Source organism: Enhydra lutris, unplaced genomic scaffold (genome assembly GCF_002288905.1).
Source record: "Enhydra lutris kenyoni isolate GAN:26980312 unplaced genomic scaffold, ASM228890v2 scaffoldscaffold14, whole genome shotgun sequence".
Lineage (NCBI taxonomy): Eukaryota > Metazoa > Chordata > Mammalia > Carnivora > Mustelidae > Enhydra > Enhydra lutris.
In genome coordinates, this window is record NW_019154098.1 from 37,680,826 (window position 1) to 37,707,079 (window position 26,254).

Genomic DNA, 26,254 nt, shown 5'->3' on the forward strand with positions numbered 1-26,254 from the left:
AAAAAACCTGAACACCAAAATTAAAATATTTCACATGTTAGAAAATGACATAAAGCAATGATTTAGAAAAAAAGAAAATTTCAAGTTTGAGGAAATGCATTTTACTTAATTTCTTACCCATCTTATTCAGGAAAAAGACAAGTAGTCCAGTAAAATAATTGAAGTAATTCAACAAACTATGTATAAGAGAGTAATTAAAATGGAAAATGAGCAAATAAAAAGATGTTTAATAACACAAATGATCTTAAATATGCAAATGTAAGTAGAGCCAGAAACCATTTTTAAGACATAAATTGACCTATAATATTTAATTTAAATTCAATTAGCCAACAAATAGTACATCATTAGTTTCAGAAGTAGAGTTTGATAATTCTTCAGTTGCATATAATACCGTACAGTACTCATCACATCACATGAAATGGGCTTATAATTAAAAAAAAAATAACAACATCTAGTGTTAGTAAAATATTAATTGCTACAATCCCTGGGAATTAATCTGGCACAGTTGGTTAAAATTAAAAGTACTATGACTTATTCCTGGGAAGCCACTTTGGGATTTTTATCCCATACAAATAAATGTGTATGTATAGGAGCTGACTGCAGCACTGATGTCAGTAGTATAAACACATTATATGTTTATCAACTGAAGAACTGTGGAATAGTATATGACTATTAGAAAGAATGTGTTTGCATGCAGAAAAATGAAATTGGATCATTTCCTTACACCATACACGAAAATAGACTCAAAATGGATGAAAGACCTCAATGTGAGAAAGGAATCCATCAAAATCCTTGAGGAGAACACAGGCAGCAACCTCTTTGACCTCAGCCGCAGCAACATCTTCCTAGGAACATCGCCAAAGGCAAGGGAAGCAAGGGCAAAAATGAACTATTGGGATTTTATCAAGATCAAAAGCTTTTGCACAGCAAAGGAAACAGTTAACAAAACCAAAAGACAACTGACAGAATGGGAGACGATATTTGCAAACGACATATCAGATAAAGGGCTAGTGTCCAAAATCTATAAAGAACTTAGCAAACTCAACACCCAAAGAACAAATAATCCAATCAAGAAATGGGCAGAAGACATGAACAGACATTCCTGTAAAGAAGTCATCCAGATGGCCAACAGACACATGAAAAAGTGCTCCACATCACTCGGCATCAGGGAAATACAAATCAAAACCACAATGAGATATCACCTCACACCAGTCAGAATGGCTAAAATGAATAAGTCAGGAAAGGACAGATGCTGGCGAGGATGCGGAGAAAGGGGAACCCTCCTACACTGTTGGTGGGAATGCAAGCTGGTGCAACCACTGTGGAAAACAACATGGAGGTTCCTCAAAATGTTGAAAATAGAACTACTCTATGACCCAGCAATTGCACTACTGGATATTTACCCTAAAGATACAAACGTAGTGATCTGAAGGGGCATGTGCACCCGAATGTTTGTAGCAGCAATGTCTACAATAGCCAAACTATGGAAAGAACCTAGATGTCCATCAACAGACGAATGGATAAAGAAGATGTGGTATATATACACAATGGAATACTATGCAGCCATCAAAAGAAATGAAATCTTGTCATTTGCAACGACGTGGATGGAACTAGAGGGTATCATGCTTAGCAAAATAAGTCAATTGGAGAGAGACAACTGTCATATGATCACCCTGATATGAGGGAGAGGAGATGCAACATGGGGGGTTAAGGGGGTAGGAGAAGAGTAAATGAAACAAGATGGGATTGGGAGGGAGACAAACCATAAGTGACTCTTAATCTCACAAAACAAACTGAGGGTTAATGGGGGGAGGGGTTTGGGTGAGGGGGGGTGGGGTTATGGACATTGGGGAGGGTATGTGTTATGGTGAGTGCTGTGAAGTGTGTAAACCTGGCGATTCACAGACCTGTACCCCTGGGGATAAAAATATATTATATGTTTATAAAAAATAAAATTAAGTTAAAAAAAAAAGAAAGAATGTGTTTGAACCATGTCTGTTGTCCTGATGAGATAGATGCTCATGTTATATAGTTCACTGGAAAAACCAAGTTGTAAATTAAAGCATGTAATATGATTCAGTTTTTATATAAAATAAATCCTACATAAGTATTCCCCCAAAATCTATTGCATTTCTATACACTAAAAACGAAGTGGCAGAAAGAGAAATTAAGAAAACAATCCCATCTGCAGTTGCACTAAAATAATAAAATACCTAGGAATAAGCCTAAGCAAGGAAGAGAAAGATCCATACTCTGAAAAGGATAAAACACTGATGAAAGGAATTGAAGAAGATACAAATGGGAAGATACTTCATGCACATGAATTAGAAGAACCAATTTTGTTAAAATGTCTGTGTTACCCAAAGCAGTCTACAGATTTAATGCAATCCCTCTCAGAATACAAACTACACTTTTCATAGAACAAATAACACAGAAATTTGTGTAGAGCCACCAAAGACCCTGCAGTTAATCTACAACAAAGGAGGCAAGAATATACAATGGAGAAATGACAGTTTCTTCAACAAATGGTGCTGGGAAAGCCGGACAACATCATGAGAAACAATGAAACTGGACCCTGTTCTTATACCAAACACAAAGATAAACTCAAAATGGATTAAAGACCTAAATCTGAAACCTGAAGAAGACATAAGCAGTAATTTCTTTGACTTTAGCCATGGAAACATTTTTTTAGGGATGTCTCCTCAGACAAGGGAAACAAAAGCAAAATTAAAATACTGGGATTACACCAAAATAAAAAGCTTCTGCACACAAGGAAAACCATCATTAAAACAAAAATGGGAGAAGATACTTACAAATAGTATATCCAGTAAGAGGTTAATATGCAGGCTATATATAAAGAACTTGACACTGGATAAACAATCCGATTTAAAAAATGGGCAGAGGACTCTGGAAAACAGTATGGAGTTTCCTTAAAAAGTTAAAACAACTACCTTATGATCCAGCAATTGCACTACTAGGTATTTACCCAAAGGATACAAAAATAATAATTTGAAGGGATATATACATCTTAATGTTTATAGTAGCATTATCAACAATAGCCAAATTATGGAACAAGCCCAAATGTCCATCGACTGATGAATGGATAAAGATGTGGAGTTTGTGTGTGTGTATTTATAGATATTATTCTAATATATTATCTAGTATATATATTATTCTAATATATTATCTAATATTCATATATTAGAATATTATTTAGCCATCAAAAATAATGAAATTTTGCCATTTACAACAATGTAGATGGAACTAGAGAGTATTATACTAAGCAAAATAAGTCAATCAGAGAAAGACAGATTTCACTCATATGTGGAATTTAAGAAACAAAACCAATGAATATAAGGGGGAAAAGAGGGGCAAACCAAGAAACAGACTCTTAACTAAAGAGAACAAACTGATGGTTACTAGAGGGGAGTGGGTGGGAGAATTGGTGAAACAGGTGATGGGGATTAAAGAGTGCACTTGTGATGAGCATGGGGTGTTGTATGGAAGGGCTGAATCACTAAATTCTACACTTGAAACTAATATTACACTGCATATTAACTAACTGGAATTTAAATAAAAACTTGGGGAAAAAAAGTGGGCAGAGAATTTGAAAATACATTTTACCAAAGAAGACAGACAGACGGCTAACAGACACCTGAAAATATGTTCAACATCACTAACCATCAGCAAAATTCAAATCAAAATTACAGTGAGATACCTGTCAGAATGGCTAGAATCAAAAAAACAAGAAATAGTAAGTGTTGGCAAGGATGTGCAGAAGATGGAGCCCTCATGCACTGTTGGTGGGAATGCAAATTGGTGCAGCCACTGTGGAAAACATTATGGAGTTGCCTCAAAAAATTAAAAAATAGAATGACCATATGATCCAGTAATGCCATAGTGGGTATTTACTGAAAGAAGATGGAAACTCTAATTCAAAAAGGTACATGAATGCTTACGTTTATTGCAGCATTATTTATAATAGCCAGATATGGAAGCAACCCATCTGTTCATTGATAGATGAATGGATAAAGAAGATATGCTATATATGGCTGAATCATTCCCATGAAAAAGAATGAAATCTTCGAGATCTTACCATTTGCAACAACATGAATGGACCTAGAGGGTATAATGCTAAGTGAAATAAGTCAGTCAGTGAAAGACAACTGTCATATGGTTTCACTCATATGTGGAATTTAAGAAAAAAACAGACAACGAAAAGAGACAAAAAACCAGACTCGACTATAGAGAACAAACTGGTGGTTGCCAGAGGGGAAGGGGTGGAAGGGTGGGTGAAATAAAAATGATTAAGGGTACACTTACTGGGATGAGTACTGAATAATGTACAGAATTGTTGAATCAGTATATAGTACACCTGAAACTAATATAACACTGTATGTTCATTATACTTTAATTTTAAAAAACAGACATAGGATCTGAATAGACATTTCTCCAAAGAAGATGTACAGATGACAAAAATGCATATGAGAAGATCCTCAACATTAATCATAAGAGAAATGCAGTCAATACTGGGAGATAGGGGTGGCGAGTTGATGTGGAATGGAGAGTGACTGCTAATTTTCTGGAAAGTGATGAAATTTTATCATGGTGATGGTTTGGGAATATACTAAAAACCATTGGATTATATATTTTAAATGAATGAATTGTATGAAATATGAATTATATCTCAAAGTTATAATAAAGGGCAATGTGTATGTATACACACATCCACAAATCTCAATGAACTATTTCTACACACCTTTTAGAATGAGTAAACTATGCAACACACATTGACGATACCAAGTGCCAATCAACTTGCAGAGCATTTGGAATCCTTACATCGTTGATGAGAATTCCATTTTGGAAAACAGTTTGGCAGTTAGCTTTCTAAGTTAAGCATATACCATACTATACATCTGCCCTACTTCTGGATATTACCAAAGAAAAATGAACAGTTCTGTTCACACAAAAACCTGTATGTGAAAGTCTGTAGTTCCTTTATTTATATTCACCCAAAGCTGTAATAAACCCAAATTTCCTTTAAGTGGGGAATGAATGAAAAAAAGTGGTTCATCCATACAGTGGAGTAGCACTCAGCTGAAGAGGAATGAAGAGGAACGAACTAGCGATCCGTCTAAGAACATAGGTCAGTCTCGAATGCATCATCCTAAATGAAGGAAGCTACGTCCTATATTGATTCCACTTATATGACACTTTGGAAAAGGCCCAACTGCGAAGAACAAGTTGGTGGTTGCCAGGGCCTTGGGTTAGAGGGAGTCATTGAATGCAAAGTGGCAGAAGGAAGTTTGGAGGATGTTGGAACTCTTCTCTATGATTCTAGTCATGGTTATTCAACTGTATTTGTTAAAATGTGTAGAGCTGGGTCCTCAAAAGAATGGATTTTTGCTGTATGTATGTTGTTTTTTTTTTTTTTTTTTTTTAGTTTTAAGGAGTAAATAATTTTACCTTAGGTAAATTATTTCTGTGCTTTTCATAGGTATTTATTAAGTTGCCATTTTATGTTTGGCCAGATTGTTCTGGGGTGGTTTTTTTTTTTTTTTTGGCCTTTATATTTTAGTTATTTGTAAACATCTTGAAGGGACATTTTGGCAGTCTGACTAAGACTTTTCATCAGTTTTGATTTTAGTCCTTTTAAACTTTTCATTCCATTTCATTTTTGGGCCAGATAGATACAAAGACATTCAAAAGGGGATGAGTTATCAGTGAACTGTTTATTAAGTAAATATTAGGCAAATTGATTTTTTTATGACTGACTAGTCTTGACAACCTTTTAGTATTGCTCAAGGGGGTGTTAATATGTCTTAATATGCGGTCTGGTGTCTTTCTGGAACGCACTGAATGCATTGCTAATGAGAATCCAAGAGTTGTGTGTGGCTGTCTGTGTGTAGCATATGTGGAGGCCTCTTTGGAGTTTTTCTGACTACAAGATGCACGTGTCCTTCAGATCTCACTCATAAGCAATAAGACCATCAACAAGACGCTACTGTTCAGGTGCTGGCTGCTTCCAAAGTTTCTTCTGTTTTCTCATTACCCAGAAGATTGTCTTTGGTCAGGGCCAAATGGATGTTTTGGGCTGAACAGAAGGAAAGCATTGTTTTCCAGCCATGGGGAGCTTAAGGACTTCATGCCACGTGCGAGCAGTGTTGAGCACAGGTGCACGCTCAAGAACATCAGCCCGTCAGATGTTGGCAGCACTGCTCTGTGAGCCTTTCATCTCCTCACTGCAGTGAGCAGTGGGCTGTGCTGACTGAGGTTAATATCCCAGCACAACCCTTGCCTCAGCAGATAAGCAGCGGAAGTCCCATAAACGCCTTCACCCTTGCCTCACTGGGACGTGCGCTGTACCAGTGGCTTTACTTATCCAGGAACATTTGTTTAGTGTTCAAAGGACTGATATTCCTTAGATTTCTGGGGGAAAAGTGCATATAAGACAAAAAGAGAATCATTAGTAAAAGTTTGAGAATGAGCCACAACTCAGTAACTCTTCCATGACTTTGTATGGTCCTCACAACCTCTAAATAAAATCTGAACGCCTTAATGTCATTGGAAAGAGCATCATAATTATGCCTGCCTGCTTCTCCAGCTGGCTTCCCGCCTTTGTTCTCTGGGAAAACCTTCGCTGTTTTCGTGCCCGGGTACTCTCCCACAGAAGCCCGAACTTTGGCACTGCACTCTACTACTATTACTTATTGAATTATCTGTAAATTCCTTAAAGACACTTCCTTCCTTCCTTCCTTCCTCCCTCCCTCCCCCCCTTCGTTCCTACTTTACAACCTTCCTTCCTTCCTGATTTTATTTACTTGAGAGAGAGGGAGCAGCGGGCAGAGGGAGAGGGAAGAAGCAGGCTCCGCACTGACCAGGGAGCCTGATAGTCTTCATTCCAGGACCCTGAGATTGTGACCTGAGCTGAAGGCAGAAGCTTAACTAACTGAGCCACCCAGGCCCCTCAGGGCCTTATCTTTCTTGCTAACCTTGGTATTCCCAAATAGTGCATGGGGATGTTAAACAGTTAACCAAATTTTCTAAAATTGGAGGGACAGGGGCCTGTCGTGACCACAGTGGTCTAATCAAGTGTTCTGGTTAGCTTTTTTTCTGTTTGTGATTTTTTTTTTTAATTCATTTTGCAACTATGCAAATACAGAAAGTGACTTTTTTTTTTCTCACATCTCTTCCTTCAATAGGTTACTTAACTTCTCTGGATTCAGTTTGTTAATCTGTAAATGGGGCTAATAGTTGATGCAGGGTTGTTGAGAGATTAAGCAAGTAGCGGAAGGCAAGCAATGGCTTCAAATGTGTGATTCCAAGGTCCTTGCTCTCTCTTGTGAAACAGAAGGTCGACGCAGGGCCCTGGGTAATACTACTCTAGTGACTAGGTCTTGACTGCACTGAAAGGTGATTTTCTTTGACTCTTTTTCTTTTTCACTTGTCCTCTAATAGTGTCTCAGTCGTGAAGAAGGTATTGAGTGGATCAAAAAAGAAAGACTTCCAGCGTTCCTGGAAAGTGATTGTTACTTTGAATACAGGTATTGTAGTCCCATCAACAAACCTAGTTTTTAATTGCCTGGGTTTTTTTTTTTTCCCACCTAAAATCATTTTTCTGTACTTTCTTAATAAAATCGTATACTTTTAAACCCACGGGAGTTTGTATCCCACCTGCTATAGTATGTGAGTGATAGAGCGTTTGTAAAAACATTAACTTTTCCAAAGAGAACTCACAGGGATAGTTCTTAATAAATGTACTTCAGCTGTGCTTCTTTGATCATTTGTTTTAAAAATTATCTACTTATGGGTATTAAGGAGGGCACTATTGCATGGATGGTATGGTACACAAACAATGAATTCTGGAACACTGAAAAGAAATTTAAAAAAATAAAAATAAAAAAATAAAAATTATCTACTTGTGATAATGGTGCAGGCTGTTAAAAAACAAATATAAGTATGTCATGAAAAAGCATGTCATAGTGGATCAAGTTTTTCTTTTATATTTCCTGACTTATAATGTGTAAATACCTAAATATTCTGAAATTCTGAAATTTGACCTATACTTAGAATCCCATTTTAAAAATCAAGTAAAATAAATTGAAAGAGTCATTATTAGTTAGTAGTTCTGTGAATAAGCCATTAATTTGAACAGATCCTAAGAGAACCATTGTGCAAAGTGAGGAGATTGACTTGAAAATAAAACAAAATAAAATTTTAGGTTTTTTTTTCCCCCTGAATTCTACCATCTTTGAAACTTATTTCAAGTTTTGTATGATTTCTAAAATGCAGATTAGCCAAATTGGTCTCACAAGTGAGATGGAGTGGATCGGGTATGAACTTCACACTCAATGCAGACTTTTCCCCGTGGGTCCTGAAAAAACCAGCCAGCCCACCACCACCTGTTGCTGAAGAAGAGAATGTTATCATCATGAAAAAGTTCTACATTTCTCTTGGCGAGGTAAAAGTATGAGTGTTTCTTTATGACTTGGCACTTCAAGGAGACTTCTCATTTTAGGGATAAGAATTGCCTTTGTACCACTTGAACAGGGGAAGTGATTTCAAGTACTTCTGAGACAGGTTTAGCAAAACTTTTTGTGGAGTTATGCTGACGCCTTTGCTCTGCACTTGTTCACTTGAAATGTAATGGGTATTATTATCTTCATGTGTACAGAGGAACAAATGAAAGATTGAAGAATAGGCTCAGAGTCACCCAGGAAGCAAGGAAGGGTAACTTGAATTGTATCCATGGTTTCATCATTCATTCCAAAATTGTCATTGTTCGGAGTCTCTAATTTTTGTACAAAATGATGATAAATTGGGTCTTCTCCTCCCTATTGTCAAGATTATTCCTCAGCAGTGAAAGGCATGACCCTTTCACTGTTATCAGATAAATTTGCCCTCCGTGAAGAAATGCTGGGTTGGTATGGGTGCATTGGAAGAGATCTATCCTAGAATCAAATGCCTTTCTGGAGAGTCACGTTGTAGTGAAAACCGTTGTTTGATCTCTGGCCTCTAATTATCAGGTCTTCTTTCTGGGAACACATTTCCTATACACAGCTCTGTACAAAACCAGGAATTGCAAATATGTGGCCCATGTGTTGCTGCTCTGCTAGCTTCCATTTATGACAGATATTGCTAATCAATCACGGCAGTTTTCCTGCTGAGCTAGGACTTGGCTCCAAATTCTTTTCAACACAGCCCTCTAGGCAAGCACTTCCAATTGATCAAAGATGTCATACAAAAGGAAAACCATTTACCATCTCTGTTGGAATAGACTTAACCTGTCTTACCTGACCATTTATTTTCTTGCATAGTTCCTATTTAATTTTGTAGTTTGTCATTTCTATCATTAATATTTGGCAAAAGCATTTGAAATTTTGCCAGTTGCGTTATTTCCACTGAGTTCATGCTGGGAATGTACGAAAAGCATATTTTACTTCTCTCTTTATACTTATTTTTAAGTATTTTTTTTCTTATGTATTATAGAAATATCAGGAATGTCATAAAAAATGTACTGATAGTACAGGTCAGTAAACATACAACAGGAAGAATCAATCTTGGGAAAGAAGATCTGATTCTTTACATGTAAATTAAATTGAATGTAAGAGTAAAATTTAAACTAGTTTACTTTTGCTATTTTCTGTATGAAAAAACTCAATTCTCTCCACTTGATTGACACTTTACCTAATATCCTTTTTTTTTTTTAAGGTTTTATTTACTTAGAGAGGGAGAGAGAGTGAGCACAAGAGAGGGTAGAGTCAGAGGGAGAAGCAGACTCCCGACTGAGCAGGGAGCCTGTTGTGGGTCTTGATCCTGGAACTCCAGGATCATGCCCTAAGCCAAAGGCAGTCGCTTAACCAACTAAGCCACCCAGACACCCTCTAATATACTTTTTAAAAAAGATTTTATTTTTATTTATTTATTCTAGAGATAGAATGAGGGATAGGGGCAGAGGAGGAGGGAGAGGGACAAACAGACTCCATGCTAAGCTTGGAGCCTGACATGGGGCTTGATCTCACGACCCTGAGATCATGACCCTAGAGGAAATCAAGAGTTGGTTGCTCAACCAACTGAGCCACCCAGTCGTCCAACTGATATTTTCTTAATAGCTTTTGAACTTGGAGGACTCAAAATTCTTTGAGCCCCTAAATCATTTAAATCATGACTATGGACAAAGATTAATCTTTATGATGATAACTGTTAATATTTCTTTGAGTCTTCAACACGAACAGTTGACTCATCTCTTAAACATATTAAGTGGTTGTCTGACTGACTACTTACTACTTCTCTCCTAATGTTTACTCAGCAATCTTTTTTGCCAAGTTGAAATAGCATGGACTTTTGTATATTGGCCTCTCTCAATTCCCTGACAGGTCTTCTTTATTTTGGCCTTCTCAGTGCTTAGGATACTGCTTGGAAGAGAGTAGTCACTCAATAAATATATGTTGAATGAACATATATTAATAGTAAATGCCTTGGTTTTATTTTTTAAAAGATTTTATTTATATATTTGAGAGAGAGGGAATGAAAGAGAAAGAGAGAGCACAGCGTGGGGGCAGGGTCAGAGGGAGAAACGGACTCCCTGCTGAGCAGGGAGTCCAAAGTGGGACTCGATCCTGGGACTTCAGGGTCATGACCCGAGCCGATGGTAGTCACTTAACCACCTGAGCCACCCAGGCACCCAAATGACTTAGTTTTAAAGGAAGGAAAAGCGAGAACAAAAAGAAATTAGAATCTTTCAAAGCTTTTATCTGTGTAGAAAACCTTACTTCTAAGAGGGGCAGTGACTACCTAGGTGACAATTTTCATTTCTCTCTCTTGCTTTTTGGTCTCCTTGTGTGGCCCAACTTGCCCTGCTAATTCTGTATCACAGTCAGGGAACAATACCTATTCCATTTGAGGCCTGCCTCTTGTGCGAATTCCTGACACGAAGGGCCAACCTGGGGACAACCTATCGGGAGAAAGGAGAAAGGAGAGTAATGCTGAGTAATGCTGGACACTCCCCACTCTGCTTCTGTTGAACAATCTGGATTATCTTAGAAAGATTGTGAGGACATTACTGAGAGAGGCAGGCATAGGAATTTTCCCAGGACAGCTGAGAAACGGGCTTCTCAGGACTGGGATTCTGGAAGCTGAAGGTCAGCTGGGGAACTGGGTCAGCAGGCTCGAGGGTGCACAAAGCGAAGGAAAAATTGAAGGCTCCATCCAGGGGCAGGTGGAGTCAGGAATCAGTTGTCAGGAAGCCTGCAATCCAAGCAAAGCTGGGAAAACTGAATCGAAGGTGTGGGTCATTGAGCCTGGGCAGGAGGATGGGGGGGGCCAGTACTCCTGAGAGTAAGTCTGTGATATTAGGGAGGTGTGGTAAAAAACACAGAGCCAGATCAGACAGAATTAGGGGTAGGAAATAATTGGGAAGTTATAAATGTGGGAGTAGCTGGCAAAAGATACAGCCAAGAACTGAGGAGTCAGATGGCTGCCAAGACAGCGTGGGATGGCGTGACCCTATAATGCAGCTAGGAAGGAGGGCTGCAATGCCTCTGGTGGAAGAGTGGAGAAGGCTTTAGTGAACACTGGGCTCCTTTTTACCTTTGGTCATCTAATATCCAGATAATCTGAGTTGAAATTTCCTTCCCATTATTCTCAGGTAATGAACTTTTTTCTGTACGGCATTCTTTCCTTCCATGGCATAATTTTCCCTTTCATGTTGTACTATGCAAATTTAACGTTCTAAGGACGAGTCGAGGTCTGCGATTGGGAGAACACTGCTAATCTCAACGTTAAACAAAGGTGCTCCTTTCTTCCTAGGCCTCCTATACTCAAACAAAAGATTGGTTTGCCTTAGCGAAACAGAGTCTGCAAACAGCATCGACGTTTTCATTACCAACTTGTGTAGTCCACAGCAAACTTGAAACACCGGTTGTTTCCTCTGTTTCTGGTAAGCAGAAAGGACAAGAATGATTTCAGAACTCCTTTTTAAATCTTTGCTTATTGTTCTACTCTCTCAGTACAACACGTGGTGGGGGAGGGGGGAGGAAAATAATCTCCATTCCTACCCCTCTACCTGCTTCACTTTCTACTGTTTTTATCTTTAAAGATTTATTTGTTTGAGAGAGAGAGAGAAATCGAGCTGCAGGAGGGTCCGAGGGAGAGAGAGGATCTCAGGCTGACTCCCCATGAATGCAGAGCCCAACGTGGGGCTCCATCTCACAACCCTGAGATCGTGACCTGAGCTGAAATCAAAAGACCAACACTTGACTGACTGAGCCACCTAGGCGCCCTTCTACTGTTTTTTAAGAGGCAGCTTGACATGGGAAAAAGAGAATAGGTTTAAATATTTTATTTATTTATTTGTCACAGAGAGATATCACAAGTAGGCAGAGAGGCAGGCAGAGAGAGAGGGGGAAGCAGGCTCCCTGCTGAGCAGAGAGCCCAATGTGGGGCTCAATCCCAGAACCCTGAGATCATGAACTGAGCTGAAGGCAGAGGCTTAACCCACTGAGCTACCCAGGCACCCCAAGAGAATGGGTTTAGATGGGTTAATGCTTATTAACCATGTGACTTTTTGAAGTTACTCAGAAAGCCTTGCATTTCTCATCTGTAAGATGAGAATAATAATACACTCTACATGTCTAGATTTGGCCTAGTGCCCCGTCCCTCATAGGCAGTTATTAAATGTTTGTCTTGTCTTTACTTCCTGTGACAGTTTATAGATTCTTATTATTAACTATTTGAGTTTACGTGGGTGGAACCTTTCTCTCTTCTTGGAAGTATGTAGTCATTCATGCAGCTTGAGTTTTCCTTCTGAGTTCAGACTTGTTTTTCTCCTTGAAAAACAGGTACATTTCTTCTGTGGCGAACTTTTGTGGACGATACCAACTTTTCATAGATACAGAAGGAAACTTGTAGAAATAGATATCATCACCATGACATTGCTAGAGGAAAAAAATCTAGCAGTGTCATTCAGGAGAGGAACTTAGCAATTCACTAAATTCTTACCTAATTCTTTTGACAAGTGTAACAACCTCTGAAGACAATAAATCTGGGTTCTTTAGAGCTGAACCTAAATCTGGGTAAAGAGGAAAATACTCTTCTTAGTTGTAAATAGCTGAATTTATAGGTTTCTTGCTGTTTCCCCCAAAGAGTAAAGGAGAAAATTGGAGAGCAAAGATAGTGAAGGTGATGAACAGGAAGGGGAAGGGTAGCAGGAGCCTGGTGAACAGAAACGCTAGCCTTGCTCTCTCCCTCCACTTCTATAGGGTTGAGTGTATACCCAGCATCGATTTGCAAAAGTCTAGTCTCTTAATACTGGAGGGACTTAGTGTCTTCATTTTCAGTACAAATTGTAATAAAACCCTTCCAGCTCATTGGGATTTGAAACCTATTACTGAGAAAATGGCCATTGAAGTGGAACACAGATGACAACAGTTTTCCTGCTGTCTGGCATTTCAAGTGGTAGATTTGCCACGTGGAATAAAGCACTGACATCTAATATTTCACAATTTCTAATGAAGGAGAAAACAGGAGCTAAAGACTCTGTTTTTGGAAAGAGTTTAAAACAGTCCATTTGTATTTATAAGCCTTCATAAGTACCTTATGCCATTTTGTAATTTTGATGGTAAGTTGTAAGTATGGTAGTAATTGAAGATTTCTGATAAAATAGTGAATTTTGAAAATTACTGATATTTCAGACTCTAGTTCTGATCTGTTCACTGATTGTCTAATTTTATTTTACCTTCTAGCATGACATATTAGAATACATACAATTGTTTAATGTACACATTCTAATTGTTTAATAGATTTGGCCTTTACATATTGACATTCTATGTCAGCCTCAAATATGACATTTTAAAAGCGCATAATGTCTTCTTGAAGATCTTCTGTATTAGGGATGTCAAGTATTTTGTTCATCTGCCACCATTATTCACTTCTATGTCCAAGGAAGACATGGCCAGTCCTGCTGGCAGTTTTTCCTCTGCGGTATCAAATGTGGCTTCAGAACTCTCTCTCATGGACACAGTCACGACCTGTGCCAAAACCACTTACCATTCTGGCTCTGCTCCTTTTAGTTAAAAATAAAAGCAACATTGTATTCATATCTGATCTAATAACCCTTTACGATTTCATGCAGACAGCTTTTTCTTTGATGATGGAATTCACCCAAGGACAAAAAGGGACTCATCTGAATCCGTTAGATTAACTTCTCATTTCGAAGACGATGACGATATGGGCTCCATCTCTCTACAAGACACTCCTTCTCAAGCCCTTTTGAGAATATACCTTGAGAGGCAACAGGATGCTGATGAAAGCCTTACATTGAGTTTCTCAACATGGGAGGAATTTTTAAGATCTTATATAGCCTTTATTTTGAGAGTAGCAATTCATCAAATTTTTGAAGAGCCACTGATAGAAAGCCCAGATTATATAAACTTCAACAAGGTAACAGAAGTGGTGCTTGAGGAGGGTTTTGAGCCTCTCCTTGGCAGAAATATTTTGTTAAGTGAAACATTTCAAATCACAAATGAAAAGTCAAAAGAGATGTTAGAACAAGCAAGTTCAAAGAGTGAGAGCATTGGACCAGAAACCAGGGCTGACTGGTGCATGTCTCACAAAACCTATGATATTGGCAATAGAAAGGAGTTTGAAAGATTTAAGAAATTTATAAAAAATACATTAGGAGAGAGATATTGGTCATTATGGATGGATATTGAGAGGCTGAAAGTTCTTAAGGACCCCGGAAGACATCAAAGGTATGTCTAGTTTTACTTTCAATGTTTTTTTTTTTTTAATTCTGGAATATTAGTTTACTTCCTAAAGCACCAACAGAAAGCCTGAAATAAAAATAAAAATGTAATTTATGCTTTTAGAGGAATGAATAATAATATTCATTTTATTATAATAATAGTAATTTTATTACTTCTGTGATTTCATAATTTTCTGATGCAAATAGAGGTAGTTGTTTGGGTTCACATAATATTTCTTCCCTTGGATTCTAAACCTGCTTTCAAGTCAATCATTCTGTTTTATTTTTATAACACTGTAGTGATAAACACTTTTCCGTTATGTAACCATGCTGGCTTCAGATATCTTATATAAAAGGTACCTTATGCCATGGTTAAGAGACTGCTGTTCCTAGCAACCTGCTCAGTTGACAAATCTCATGATCTTTGGTGGGATGCCACTTCGACAGACATATCTGAATAAGATATCTCCTAGATACACGAGATATCCTCTAAGGAGGCTCCTGGTTGTCCGATGTGTCCAGGTCCTTGTTTGGCTATCCCATGTGCTTTAGATCACAGTAAGACTTAACAACCTTAAGTGGACTCTGCTTTAGGAACGTTTTTCTCCTGTCTGTGTTCTCCTTTCTGCTCTGAAGCAGGTCAACTACAGTAGGTTACAATTCCTAGGAAGGGTTTGACAGGATATATACTAGTAACTGGGTTATTCCACTGATTTCAGTGGCATGCAGATCATAGAGCTCATTGTTGTACATACTTACAGGATCAGGGGTTACCCTATGGTTGATTCTGCAACCATGACTTGATGGATCATGGAGGAGAAAGCCACTACCCCTTTTCAAGATGTATTAGGGAAGTTATATGCCAGCACCCTATATAAATTCTTCAGGATCAATACTGTATTAGTTCCTATTGTTGCTGTAGCAGATTGCCACAAATGTAATGGCTTTTAAAGGAGCGGAAACTTATTCTGTTACAGTTTGGAATTAGGAAGTCTAACATGGGTGGGCAGGGCTACATTCTTTCTGGAGGCTCTAGGGGAGAATCCATTTCCTTGCTTTTTCTGGCTTCCAGAGGTCACCTACTTCCCTCCATCTTCAAGCCAGGAACATAGCATCTTTTCTCTGACCTCTGCTTCTAGCCTCACGTCTTTTTTTTTTTTTTTTAAGATTTTATTTAGTTATTTGACAGAGATCACAAGTAGGCAGAGAGGCAGGCAGAGAGAGAGAGGAAGGGGAAGCAGGCTCTCTGCTGAGCAGAGAGCCTGATGCGGGGCTCGATCCCAGGACCCTGAGACCATGACCTGAGCCGAAGGCAGAGGCTTAACCCACTGAGCCACCCAGGCACCCCAAGCCTCACGTCTTTTCTCAATGACTCACCTTCCTGCCTCCATCTTAGAAGGACCCTTGTAATTACATTAGGGCCATCTAGATAATCTAGAATAATCTTCTCAAAATCCTAATTGCAGTGGGACACCTGGGTGGCTCAGATGGTTAAGCCTCTACTCAGGTTGTGATCTCTAGGTCCTGGGGTTGAGCCCCGTGTCGAGGCCTACGTTGGACTCCCAGTTCAGTGGGGAGTCTGCTTTTCCCTCTGCCTATCCCATTCATGCTCACTCTGTCTGCTCCCCCCCAACAAATGGATAAATAAAATTCTTAAAAAATATATTCTAATCACATCTGCAGAATGCCTTCAACCATATAAGGTAACATTCAGAGGTTCTGGGGATTAGGACATGGACATCTTTGGAAGACCATTGTTCAACTTACCAAAAATACTCTTCCTGTTCCCATAATTGTAAGAAATAGTTTTATCTCCACACTGGTCTCCCATAACTTGGTGTTGGGTTTGAGATAGTTCATTACTTATCTGAAACATTTTAGAAGTGAAAACATTTGGCTTGTTGAATGTCATAGCAATGTGTGTGGGTTTATTTTGTTTTAGACATCTTGAGAGGATGAAAAAATACTATCTGGTAAGCAATGGAGATTGCTACCTTTCTGCAGAAATATTATCAAAACTTAAGCTGCTGGATGCATCTCAGTGGAATGAAGAACACTTAAGAAATATTCAGGCTGAGGTTGTAAAACCCTTACTTCTATATTGGTAAGAAAAATAAAGTGAATCAAACTTAATTGCTTTAAATTTTTCTAGGCGAGTTACAAGTTATACATTTTTGTCTTACTGATTTATAATTTATGGAGATTTAAAATGATAAGATTATTCTATCTTTTGCCTTCCTTGAAGTCAGTCAGAGAAAGATAAATACTGTATATTTCATTCATATGTGGAATTTAAGCAACAAATAACCGTTTAATGAATATCATGAAGCACATACTTATGTAACCACTACGTGGGCTGGGAAATAAAACATTGCCAAGACCCTTGAAGGTCCCTTATCAATCACAACATCCTCACTCCCCCTTGGAGGTAACCACTATTCTGACTTTCGTGATTATCATCCTCTTATTCTTTTTTTAAATTTTTTTTAAGAATCTTTTTTTTTTTTTTTTAGATTTTTATTAATTTATTTGACAGAGAGAAAGAGTGAGAGTGAAAGAGTGCACAAGCAGGGGGAGCAGCAGGCAGAGGGAGAAGCAGGCTCCTGGCTGAGCAGGGATCCTGATGCAGGACTCTGGGCCCAGGACTTCAGGATCGTGACCTGAACTGAAGTCAGACACTCCACTGACTGAACCATCCAGGCATCTCCTCTTACTTTTCTTTAGTTTTACCAACCATATATGCAAATAAATACCCAAGCTTATACTTATTGCTGCCTATTCTACGACTTGATATAAATGGAAACATGTTGTATGCATTCTTTTGGGTCTTCTATCAACATTACACGTGAGAATTGTCTGTAATTGTGTTTAAGAGTTTTATTGATTTTCATTGATGTATATTGGTATTCCACTTATTGAATATATGATAATTGTTATTTTTTTAAACACTTAGGTTGTTTCCTACTTTTCACAATTAAAAGCAGTACTATAATGTATATTCTTGTATACATATCCATTTTTCTACAGCAGTTGTACCAACTTATGCTCTCATCAACAGAATAAGAGAGTGCCCATTGCTGTAAATCCATGGTGACATCTAACATTGTCAGACTTCTCAATTTTTGCCTATGTGTTTGGTGTGTCATTGATGTCCTGTGGTTATAACTGGCATTTCCCTGAGTACTAGTGAGGCTGGTAATCTTTTCCATGATTGGTCATTTGGTCATTTGGATTTCAGTTTTCATGAATTGCTTATTTATCTCATTTGCCCATTCTTCTATTGGGATCTATACACACACACATATGTACATACTCGCATACATACACACACCATGTTGAATACAGTTCATTTGATGGTATTATGTGACAAATACCTTCTCCCACCCTCTAGAGTTTGAGAATTAAGATGTGTACAGTGTACATGAGAGCTCATATGGTGGAAGCATGAAAAATAATACACCAGTTTATAATTAACCATGAAATTTATACCACAATATTTGATGAATTTACACAGTGGCTAATAAAAAATTAATGCTATGAATGAAATAATAATTATGCAAGATTATAATAGTAGGGGCAACAGAGACTTATGGGGGTTTATATGAGTATAGTAGAATGATGGAAATCAGAAAATTGAGACACTTAGGTTTTCTGATCAGCACATGTCTGCTTTACTGGATGAGGACCTTGTAGATATTCCCACTTACTGGTTGACATAAGAATAAGAGGTCATTTGGGGTATTTCCAAGTCTGCAAGTAAAGGTTCTGAAATATAGTTAGGATGACCACCCAGATCTGTGTTCTGTCTGAGTGTTCTCTCTGAATCTAAAGTAATTATGAACTTTGGATTTTCTTCCATTCCCAACCTGTGTTCACATCAGGGCAATATCTGCTTTTTTTCTATTTTAAAGGGAGTTTCTTGCCAGGACCTGAAATATGGAGTGAAAGTTCATCTTTGGGCTGTAGCATCAGGGGGAAAACCTGGTCCAAGCTGCAATTAGCATCAGGCCTGACAGCTGGGGTTAGCTCTGTAGCCAATAAAGAGTTAGCCCACAGACTAAATACCAGGATAGCCATCCAATTAAACGTGGCCTTGACATTGTGCCAAACATTCTTTTTCTTGGGCTTCTGGAAGTAGTGTTGGTCTGTCATTTATATAAATTGTTGTAAAACTAATTCTTATCTTTAAATTTAAGGCTTGAAAATAGAACATATGAATCAAAATCCACTTCAGTTGTGTAGTTAAACATTATAAAAATGTTTGTATATTTTAAAATGTGAATTTCATCTACCAGTTTTTTTATTATGTTCAATTAGTCAGCATATAGTATATTGTAAATTTTTGTTGTAGTGTTCAACGATTCATTAGTTGTGTACAACACCCAGTGTTCATCCCAACATGTACCCTCCTTCATAAACATCATCCTCCCAGACCCCTGCCTTCTGTAACCCTCCGTTTGTTTCCCAGAGTCCAGAGGCTTTCATGGTTTGTCTCCCTCTCTGATTTCTTGCCATTCAGTTTTGTCTCCATTCCCCTGTGGTCCTCCCCTCTATTCCTTATGTTCCACATATGAGCGAAACCATACGATAATTGTCTTTCTCTGTGACTTATTTTACTCAACATAATCCCCTCCAGTTCCACCCATGGCAGTACAAATGGTGGGTATTCATCCTTTCTGATGGTTGAGTAATATTCCATTGTGTATATGAACCACAACTTCTTTATCCATTCGTATATTGAAGGGCATCTCCATTCTTTCCACAGTTTGGCTATTGTGGACATTGCTGCTATGAACATTGGGGTGCATGTGCCCCTTCTTTTTACTGCTTTAAAATGACCACAGGTGCATTTTGTGTTCATTTTACTCAAAACTGAAAGTTATTTAAAAAAATTCCTTCATCGGGGCGCCTGGGTGGTTCAGTGGTTTAAAGCCTCTGCCTTCGGCTCAGGTCGTGATCTCAGAGTCCTGGGATCGAGCCCCACATCGGGCTCTCTGCTCAGCAGGGATCCTGCTTCCTCCTCTCTCTCTGCCTGCCTCTCTGCCTACTTGTAATCTCTGTCAAATAAATAAATAAAATGTTAAAAAAAATTCCTTCATCAATAGATACATAGATTTCTTTTTCTTATCAAGCAGATAGTAATTTGAATGTAGTTTTATTATTTTTTTCCTAATGTATATTGCCTCTTTGAGTGAGTGTGATTTTAGGCAGTTGATATATCATAGAAAAACATTTTTTTTTTAAAGTGAGGCAGCAGAAAAATGTGGGAATTTTTAGAAAAAAGATTTGGTAAGACATAATTGTGAGCATTGGCATTCTAGATTTTGTAGGCTTTCAAATTTTGAGGCTTATTGCTAGCTTAATCTTAAATTTGTTTTTCCTTTGACTAGGGCACCAAGATTCTGTGTTACTCATTCGTCCTCAGTGAAACATGCTAGTGCTGAACTGAAATTCTGGCACCTCCGTCAAGAGAAACCAAGGAAGGATGTTGACCCTTTTCCACAAATGGCAACCCTCTTGCCATTAAGACCTAAATCTTGTATTCCACAGATATCTGATATGCAGGTCAGGTAGACATTGCTACTTTGATCTCTTTATTAAGTTTATGATAAAATATCCATGCTTGCATTTTGTGCACTAATACTTATGTTAACTTTTTGGGGGGTTGTTATTAATGTACATGCTGCAACAATTACACAATAGGAAAAACCCATGATCTGTTCTTTACCAAGCAGCCAGAGTGAACCTTTAAAAATATATGACCAGGTCACTCACCTGCTCAGAATTCCCTAGGGGCCTCCTCTCTCACTCAGAATAAATCCAAGGTCTTTACACAGCTAAACACATCCCTGCTGACCTCCTGGCCTCATTTCCTGTCTTCTCGAACTTCGTCTACTTCAAACACACTGGCCTCTCTCCATTTCTTGGAACACACCAGGCAAAAATCTGGAAGTGGTGCACTTGCTGTTCCCTTCACTCAGAGCACTGTTCTTCCAGATATCCATGTGGCGCGTTCCCCCACTTACTTTAGGTGTCTCTTTGAGCATCATGTATGAGTACATGTGGGTAGGATGACCCAGATGTCCTCCATCACTGTGCAAGCTCACAAAACAAATTTAAGGTGAATGGGCAGAGTATGCTTTAGTCTCCGGCCTTTTTTTTTCCCCTTCATATGGCTCATTTTTCACTTCGTGTATTATTTTACCACTTTTTAGAAAGAAGAGTCCAATTTATTACAACGTCCTAAATCTCCCAAGAAACCACCTCGAGTAAAAACAGCAGTTCAAAAACCATGGAGGAGCAAGTCTTTGTCTCTAATTTCTTCAAAGGGCAATGTGATTGAGAAAGGGTAGGTACACCTTTGTATGTGTCAAGTGTTATTCTGCAATGATAAGATTTTTGAGGAATTGAAAATTTAAATAGAAATGAAAAACTGAATACACTGATTTTTTTTAATAGGAGTTCCTTATATTTCAGTGATAGATATTAGAGTCATGCATACTCTGAATTAGGGGCAGAACTCCTGAGACTAGTCTTTTGAAATAGATGGTTCCTCTGATCTCCACCCTCTTATGAGCTGTATGGTCAAAAGACTTCTGAGAAGATTTCCCTCCAGTTCCTACTTGACCTTATTCAGTAGTTTGGTATTGCTCAAACTTGCAAACTTGTAAGACTCTCAAGAATTTTGTCATTACTTAAGACAGCATATATTACCTTATTCATTTAGATTTGCCCACATACATACTCTTTTCACTGTTCTTTATTTCAAATGGGATTATTTTCCTTCAACCTAAAAAAATACCCTTTGGTGTTAACATTGGTGTGGGATCTGCTGGTCCATTAATTTGTTATTTCACTTTTATTCTTTTTTTTTTCTTTGAGATAAAATTCATATGACATGAATTTCACCATTTTAAATTTATCTTTAATTTTTTTTTTTTAATTGTAGACTGCACCAAGGGTCAGCCTGAGGTAAAACTTAGGGTCTTCTTAGGTCTTTTCTAGTATGTGCCTTTCCTGGACATGTGTGGTCTCTTTCTAACTTTTTCCTGCATATGCATTTTGCTTTTGAATGCCCTAATCTTTCATGTCTGGCTTCTGAAAGGAGGCAAAAGAGAAAATGAAGTAAAAAGGGCAAGGTTTCTTTAAATTCCCCGGAAGTCACTTCAGCCCGAAGGGGACTGGGCTTGCAACCAAGAGGAGAGGAGCAACCCCAGGGGCCACGTTCCTCTTCTGCACCTCTTTGATCTGCAGCAGCAGAGATCAGATCTCAGATCCCTGAGATTTGGTGGACAGGGTCCTTTCTGCTCGCCCTGGCTCTTGCAACTATATGCAGAACGCTCCAGAACACAGACACAACTGTCTGCCACGGGGCTGGGAGTAGGGGAAGGTTAGCTGTTGCTGTTGTGCCAGCAACTCTAATTGACCAAAATGAACCACAATTTACTCTCCAAGCCTTCCTCTGGAAGTTGAAAGCCTTAAGCAAAGACTCCAGAGTTCTAAAATAGTTACTTTAGATCTGCCAGTGAAACTGTGGTCTGGTGGGGAAGCAGGTTCCTGGTACTTCCTACTCTGATACCTTCTCAGAATCCTTGCCTCTGGGAATTTTCCTTCCTCAATGAGTTTTGGCCCCAGAATACCTTTTTAAAAATTTATTATTATTATTAATTTTAACTCCAATGTAGTTAACTTACAATATTATATTAGTTTCCGTATATATTAGTTTATAGTGATTGAATAGTTACATGTATTACTCAGTGCTCACCAAGGTAAGTGTACTCTTCATCCTCTTCACCTGTTTCACCCATCCCCCCCGCCCAATCATCAGTTTAAGCTCTGTAGTTAAAGGTCTGTTCCTTTAGTTTGTCTCTTTTTTCCCTTTGTTTTTTTCCTTAAATTCCATATGTGAGTGAAATCATGGTATTCGTCTTCCTCTGACTTATTTCAGTCAGCATTATATTCTCTAGATCTATCTGTATGGCTGCAAATGGCAAGATTTCACTCTTTCTATGGCTGAGTAATACTCATTGTAAATATAAACTACCTCTTTTTTTTATATTGTCAGTTATATTACCTTTTTAAAAGTTTTTTTAATTGTAATTCTAGTATAGTTAACATACAGTGTTATATTAGTTTCAGGTATACAATATAGTGATTCGGCAATTCTATACATTACTCCAGTGCTCATCATTATAAATGTACTTTTTAATCCCCAACACCTCATTTCACACGTCTCCCCACCCACCTCCCCTCTGGTAACCATTAGTTTGTTCTCTATAGTTAAGTATGTGTTTTTTTGGTTTGTCTCACTCTTTTTCTCTCTGCTTGTTTGTATTTTCTTAAATTCCACATGAGTAGAATCATTTGGTATTGGTCTTTCTTTGACTGCCTTAATTTGCTTAACATTATACTCTCTAAGTCCTTCCATGTCATTGCAAATGGGAAGATTTCATTTTTTATGAGCGAGTAATATTCCATTATGTATGTATTCCACATTTTCTTTATCCAATCATCTATTGATGGACACTTGGGCTGCTTCCATAATTTGACTATTGTATATGTACAATATACATACATGAATTAGTGTTTTTGTATTTGGGGGGTAAATACCCAGTGGTGCAATTGCTGGATTGTAGAGTAGTCTACTTTTTAACTTTTTGAGGAAACTCTGTACTGTTTTCCACAGTGGTTGCACCAGCTTGCATTCTCACCAGCTGTGCAAGAGGGCTCCTTTTTCTCCACATCTTCACCAACACTTGTTGTTTCTTGTGGTTTTGATTTTAGTAATTCTGACAGGTATGAGGTGATATTCATTGTAGTTTAGATTTGCATTTCCCTGACACTGAGTGATGATGAGTATCTTTTCATGTCTGTTAGCCATCTGTGTGTCTTCTTTGGAAAAATGTCTGTTCATGTCTTCTGCCCATTTTGTAATTGGACTCTTTTTTTTTTAGTTTTGAGTTGTATCAGTTCCTTATATATTTTTGATACCAACTCTTTATTAGATATGTTATTTGCAAATATCTTCTTCATTCAATAGGTTGTTTTTAGTTTTTGTTGGTTGTTTTTGTTGTTGTTGTTGTTGTTTTGTTTTGTTTTGTTGCTGTGCAGAAGTGTCTTATTTTTATATAGTCCCAATAGTTTATTTTTGCTTTTGGTTCCCTTGCCTCAGAAGACATATCCAGAAAAATGTGATTATGGCCAATGTCTGAGAAATAACTGCTTGTGCTGTCCTATAGGAGTTTCATGGTTTTAGGTCTCACATTTAGGTCCTTAATCCATTTTGAGTTTATTTTTGTGTATGGTGTAAGAAAGTGGTGCAGTCTCATTCTTTTGCATGTAGCTGTCCAATTTCCTCAACCACTTGTTGAAGAGAATGGTTTTTTCCTGTTACATGTTCTTGCCTTTTTTTGTCAAAGATTAATTGACCATGTAATTGTGGGTTTATTTCTGTTGGCCCTAGAATTCTTAACTACATTGTTAGCACTCAAATTTCTTTTAGCAGATTAATTTTTGTATTTTTCAATTTATCTAATTAGTCTTCAAAGGGAGAGTTGGACCAAATCACCCTGCCTGCCATTTCCAGAAATAGCACTTAATGAGGTTTGGTGTACTTTGTTTGCATTGTATCAGTTCTTACTGCATCCTTATGAAGAAAGCATTACCTTAATTTTTCAAGTGATAAAAATATACAAGTATGAATTGAGAGAAAAGTTTAATTTTGAGAACTATGCATTGTTTTTATGTCTTTTGTGACTAGAGAATAGGGTATTACAGTGAAAAGGCAAGAAACAAGCTAAAACAATAAATGAGGTTCAGATAGTCAATTTTTTGTGTGTCACATTAGGGAGTTTGGAGATTATTTTCTATGTAGTGGAAAATATCTAAAAGTTTTTTTGTGTCATTTGCTGAAATTAAATTATTTTATTTTCAAAATTGGAAATATATGCATAGTTGAAAATTAGTTACATGCTATCCACTTATTCTATACTTTTATTTTTACTGAATTCATTGGAGAAGGTGTCTCATAGCAGTATATGCTATCTATTAGTTTAGTTATAGGTATACTATAACTGTTTTTTCTGTTGTTTCTTATTATTATAATCTTATCTCTCCTTATATCTAGTTATCTTTGATTTTATGCCAAACATTGTATTTATATTCTATTGAGGGACATGGACATTATTTCCAATATTTTTCATTATTAAAAACAATGTTGCAATGGATATTCTTATACATTTGATGTATTTCATGTATGCATATGTCTGCAAGATTAATTTCTCAAAGTCGAATTTCTAAATCAAAGTTCATGTGATTTAAAAATTGTTTTAGATATCAGAAAACTATATTTCATAAGAGTTGTAACCATATACTCCTTTTAGCACATATGAGTGCATTCAAGCCACTCTGTGTCTTTTAATTGGAGAGTTTAGTCAATTTACATTTAAAATAATTATTGATAGGTAGTGACTTACTGTCATTTTGTTAATTGTTTTCTGGCTATTTTGTAATTCCCTTGTTCCTTTTTTTTTTTTTCTTGCTCTCTTCCTTTGTGATTTGATGATTTTCTGAAGCAGAAAACAATATTTTTAGGGTGGAGGAGACTTGAGCCTGTTTATATGCCTAGGGTAGTATCTAGTGGAAAGGGAAAAGTTAAAACACCAACAAGAACGAAGCAGCTCTGTATTTTCAAAGGAGAATAGAAGGAAGGATTCAAGAACAAAGACCATGAGATTAACCTTGGATATGAGATGGGATACTTTTTCCTGAGACAGGATGGAAGGAAATAAGGATAAGTATAGGTGGATATGTTTGTTGATAGTAATTTAAGAGTGTTCAGCTGCAAATAACAGAAAACTTGACTAACAATGGCTTAGACAAATGGGCTTATTTTTCTCACAGAGCAAGAAATCTGAGGGTAAGCAACTGCCAGTATTTGTTCCTTGGACTGAAAATATTAGGTCCTGAAATTTTGTAATGTTCTTGGCCATTCTTTCATATTCATTGGTGTTATAGCTCCTGATATCAGTCTTTCAAATCATAAAGAAGAAGCGCAATTTTCATTAAATATTTCCCTTTGGTTGGGAAAGCAAGTTTTCTTAGAAGCTCCCCAGCAGACTGTTTTGTATCTCATTGGTCATAACTGTGTCACATGATGATCCATCCCTGCAAGTCGGTCTTAGAAAGTGAATATTTAGCTTTCTCAGTATCTCAGTGGTGCTAGTTACAGAGGCATGTCACTGGGAATGAGTGCTGAGTTGGCCAGTCAGTCAATAGTGTCTACTACATCGGGGAATGGAAACAGAAGCATGTCATACCTATCTTTGGTCTGAGAAGAGCCTGCAAAGCAATCTGCTGCTGGATTGGAGCCGATATATTGGTGAAGTGGATCAGCATGTTTTATGGAGCTGGAAAGTAAGGCTCAGAATAATTGCAGTGAGGTAAGGAGAGGCAGCTGGATATGAAAGTATAAAAAGATAATGTGCCAAGTCATTAGTCTAGCTTCATAGT

The 26,254-nt window shown here is 37.6% G+C and overlaps 1 protein-coding gene across 1 annotated transcript in view; it reads left to right on the forward strand.

Moving 5' to 3' along the window:
- The window catches only part of LOC111146491 (regulator of G protein signaling 22), a 120,693-nt gene that overhangs the window by 30,257 nt on the left and 64,182 nt on the right, over positions 1-26,254 (forward strand). Inside the window, 7 exon segments of the mRNA XM_022502038.1 lie at positions 7,459-7,544; positions 8,293-8,461; positions 11,809-11,938; positions 14,132-14,750; positions 16,686-16,847; positions 20,134-20,308; positions 20,959-21,092. Of these exon segments, the coding sequence (XP_022357746.1) occupies positions 7,459-7,544; positions 8,293-8,461; positions 11,809-11,938; positions 14,132-14,750; positions 16,686-16,847; positions 20,134-20,308; positions 20,959-21,092 (1,475 nt within the window).